General features: G+C 36.9%; 1 protein-coding gene across 1 annotated transcript in view; it reads right to left on the bottom strand.

Annotated features, from left to right (window-relative positions):
• Nucleotides 1-3,553, bottom strand: part of LOC102675122 (neuropeptide CCHamide-2 receptor-like) — a 10,215-nt gene that overhangs the window by 4,217 nt on the left and 2,445 nt on the right. The window contains exons 3-6 of the mRNA XM_006609635.2: nucleotides 3,345-3,544; nucleotides 2,981-3,162; nucleotides 1,456-1,670; nucleotides 756-996 (exon numbers count right to left, since the gene is read on the bottom strand). Coding sequence (XP_006609698.1) covers nucleotides 756-996; nucleotides 1,456-1,670; nucleotides 2,981-3,162; nucleotides 3,345-3,544 — 838 coding nt within the window. The remainder of the gene's footprint in view (nucleotides 1-755; nucleotides 997-1,455; nucleotides 1,671-2,980; nucleotides 3,163-3,344; nucleotides 3,545-3,553) is intronic.

Here is a 3,553-nt window from a genome sequence, read left to right as displayed (position 1 = left end):
ATATATATATATATATATCGTGATAAAGGGAGGAGGGAGGGATGGAGGGGCGAAGGGGAAAAATGGGGTGGGATTAGTTGTAAGTATCGACAGAGGCCGCGTTGAATTAACTCTTTCGTATCGCTCAACCCTGAATCCGATAATAGCGATCGTCTCTCTCGCGTCATTTTTCTAGAGAATTTAGAGTTTATCCTAAGATCGATCGGTATCCTCATTGGCGCGTTTTTTATAACCTAAATCCATCGCCGATAATCAATCAATCGGTTGAAAGATAATTGTCCAAAGTGAATAGAATGTTGATTATCGTCCGCCTCGAGGAAACCGTTCTATTGCCCGTATTACTGTTGCTTGTATTACCTGTTTTGGTATACACAGGCATATCAGAACTCGAGGAAATTGGTCGAAAGTGTCGGTGGCTTTGTGTCGAGGACAGATTCCTATATAGAATTGGCCTTCGATTAAAATATCTTCGTTCTAGATCTAATTTGTCAGTAATCTTAACAACGTTGAAAATTCTTAATCTACGTTTCTTAACATTCTTAGGTCGGTATTCGATTAAATAAAAAAATTATGAATGAAGAATTTGACTTATTCGTTCCCAGTCCTTGCATTTACTTTTTACAGTATCGCATAAATGAAATATTCATCAAATATGTCTTACTTCCAAACTAAATGGTCCTCGATTATCAACATCTTTTTTCTCCCCTTGTATTTCTCGAGATCTTTCTCAAAAATTACTTACAATCTCCGCATCAAGTCGGCCTCGTGGTCTCTTCGCTCGGTAATTCGTAGAGAGCCGTCGAGTTCAGTTCTTGAGTATGTCTTCGAAACGTGGATCCAAAGCTGGTTTCATTGAGCGTGTCCTGTCTACCCACGCGTCTTCTTTGCGAGAAATTTATTCCCCGATTACTGTTCCTATCCGAACTATCTGTCGTCTCCGTTCGACATATTCTTCTACTCCTTCTCGGTAGACAACAACAAAGATATTTGTTGAATCTATAAACAAAATCTCTGTTCATTGATATATACGAGTGCATATATAACATGTGAATTACGAAATTCTATATTTAATGCTAACCTTCACGCTCGTTTGTTTATTTACATTTCTGAGCTGTTTGTTTACATATGTGGGAGGTTTGTTTACATTTCCCGAGTGTTTATTTACTTTTTCGAGTTCTCTGTTTACACCAAGTCTTTTTATATCTTTAATTGTTTGTTTCTATTTGCAGGTTATTTATACATTTATGTTTAATCGCGATAATGAACGAATCTGAATGGAGAATTGTCATCTCATTGAATACACAAAAATTGTAATCGAAGGAATCGAGAAAAGGAAAGGGTCTGTCTTTTCTCTTCTGTTATTCTTATTCATAGGGCGTAAGAGTAGTGTCGTGCAATGGCACTTTTCGATGGACCCTGTGTACAGTTATAATTCATTTATGCCGTTATACTCGCCTCTTGCGAAAAGTCCCGCTGATAAAGTAAAGTGCAATAGGATTGACGCAGCTGTTGATGAAGCTCAGGCAGAAGCCAAGGATCCTGAAGACGTGCCAGAAATCGTCGTAGTCTTGCTTGGACGATGGGCAAAAGTGGAACCATAGCATGAACACGTGATGTGGCAGGAAGCAAATAAAGAAGATAACTACGAATGCTATCACCATCTTGCCGACCTGTTGATCATGTCCATTAGCGATATTGAGAAAATGGATTAATCAAGTCATTAAAAAAAAAAACTTTAATCTCTCGATTTCGAATAATTGTTTCGATTTCAACTTTTGATATTTGATTGCTTACGATAATATTATTACACATTTTTAATCTTTAAACTTTATTTCTAATTTCCTTTTATTAGCAGTCTTGTCTTATCGTAAAAAAAAATAGAGATCGATAGAGACAATGTTGCGAAGAAAGATTGTTTTTTCAGAACGAGTATAGACACTTCACTTCACGAAAAATAAAAAAGCGATAACGGAAACTCGTTCGAATGAATCGATTATTTCGATTGCGTCTTCGAGTGGATTGGCAACAGATAGCGATTAAATTGAATTTCGTCCACGCGTAATTCCAAACCGATATCTAAAAAATTAAATTTGGCTTTAGATCGACGTATTCATAAGTTAATCGATTACATTAATTGGATGGATTGTTCCACGAGATAACAATGTTCGATAACCAAACACGATTTTTCGAAACGAGTGTCGGATAGTTTCTTGTTATCGGAATGGATTAGGGAACGGCTGAATGGATTCTACGAATGAAAACATGGAAGAAGTAAAAGTAAGAAAAGTGGTTGAAAGGTTTCATCGTATCTCCAGTTGCCACGCTTCGATGCCATCCTACGTTGAATGATTCAAACCGAACTGGAGCATCGAATTGATTAAAAAAGTCACTTTTAAAATATACGATAAAAATTTTATCTCGCAGAATATTTCACTGTGCATTTATTCAATAGTGAAAGTAATAAATAAACGATTTATAAATAGAACGATATAGAAAAATAAATAAAAGAGAAAGCGAATTTCCCTCGAAATAAAAAGTGCGATGCAAAAATGAATTTTCATTCCATATCACGTACAACAAACAAATTATTAAATGATGCGAGGTTGAATCAATTGAAGGAAATTGAAGCATTAGCTTGTCGTGAAACTTGTGGATGTAATTCAAGATGATCGACCGTCGCTTTTCATTCGGATACAATGTGGAAAGTGTAATAGCTTCCATCCCAACGATGCTTTAGAACAACTCTATTCACGGTGATTTATAATTGGCCTTTTCTCTTTCAGAAATTATTGGACTTGGCTTGCTTTACAGAGGCTTAACCGTCTATCAATTTAAACTTATATCGCTTAACCATTTATCCCATCACATACGAAAGTTACTCTGCAACTATTATACATGCCAACCAATACTACTTCGATGAAAATTATCGATAAAAATTTGGATTTTACGTATAAACATTATTTTCTTCTTTTCATCGTACCTTCTTACGTGCTTTAATTTGTTCCATACGATGACATCCGGTGGACAACTCGCCTGGCATATTCCTGGTGGATAGTTCGAGGTGTCGTGCCATCCCCAGATAGAATCCAGTTATCACTAGCAACGGTATCGCATAGTAAGCGAGGAACTTGAACATCACCATTCCCTTTTGATAGCTCTGTCCTGCGATCCGGAACGAGATATATATAAAAACGATACATACGATACATACGATACGATTTGGTGCATATGACTCGAGATAAATATTGAAATATTGATCGTAAATAATTTTTGTTTTTTTTTTTTACTTAAATGAAATATTCGTTTCCCAGATAAGGGATATTCATTTGACGTGAAATACTCACCGAATTCCTCGGGGAAGGGACTACAGATCAGGATAGAATGATTACTCTGTAACGGTACGGTGGGCACGTAAGAGAAAAAGGCAGCTGGCATCGCCAAAACAATTGCCAGCACCCAAATAAGGCAGGCTGTTAATATCGTTAATGGTTTTGCACTGAGCCCGGCTACATGGCGGCGAATTGGATTCACGATGGCACAGTACCTACGGCGC

This window comes from Apis dorsata, unplaced genomic scaffold, assembly GCF_000469605.1.
Source record: "Apis dorsata unplaced genomic scaffold, Apis dorsata 1.3 scaffold_58, whole genome shotgun sequence".
NCBI classification, from domain to species: Eukaryota; Metazoa; Arthropoda; class Insecta; order Hymenoptera; family Apidae; genus Apis; species Apis dorsata.
Note: the sequence above shows the minus strand (reverse complement) of the source record. Positions and strands in the feature narration are given on the sequence as shown.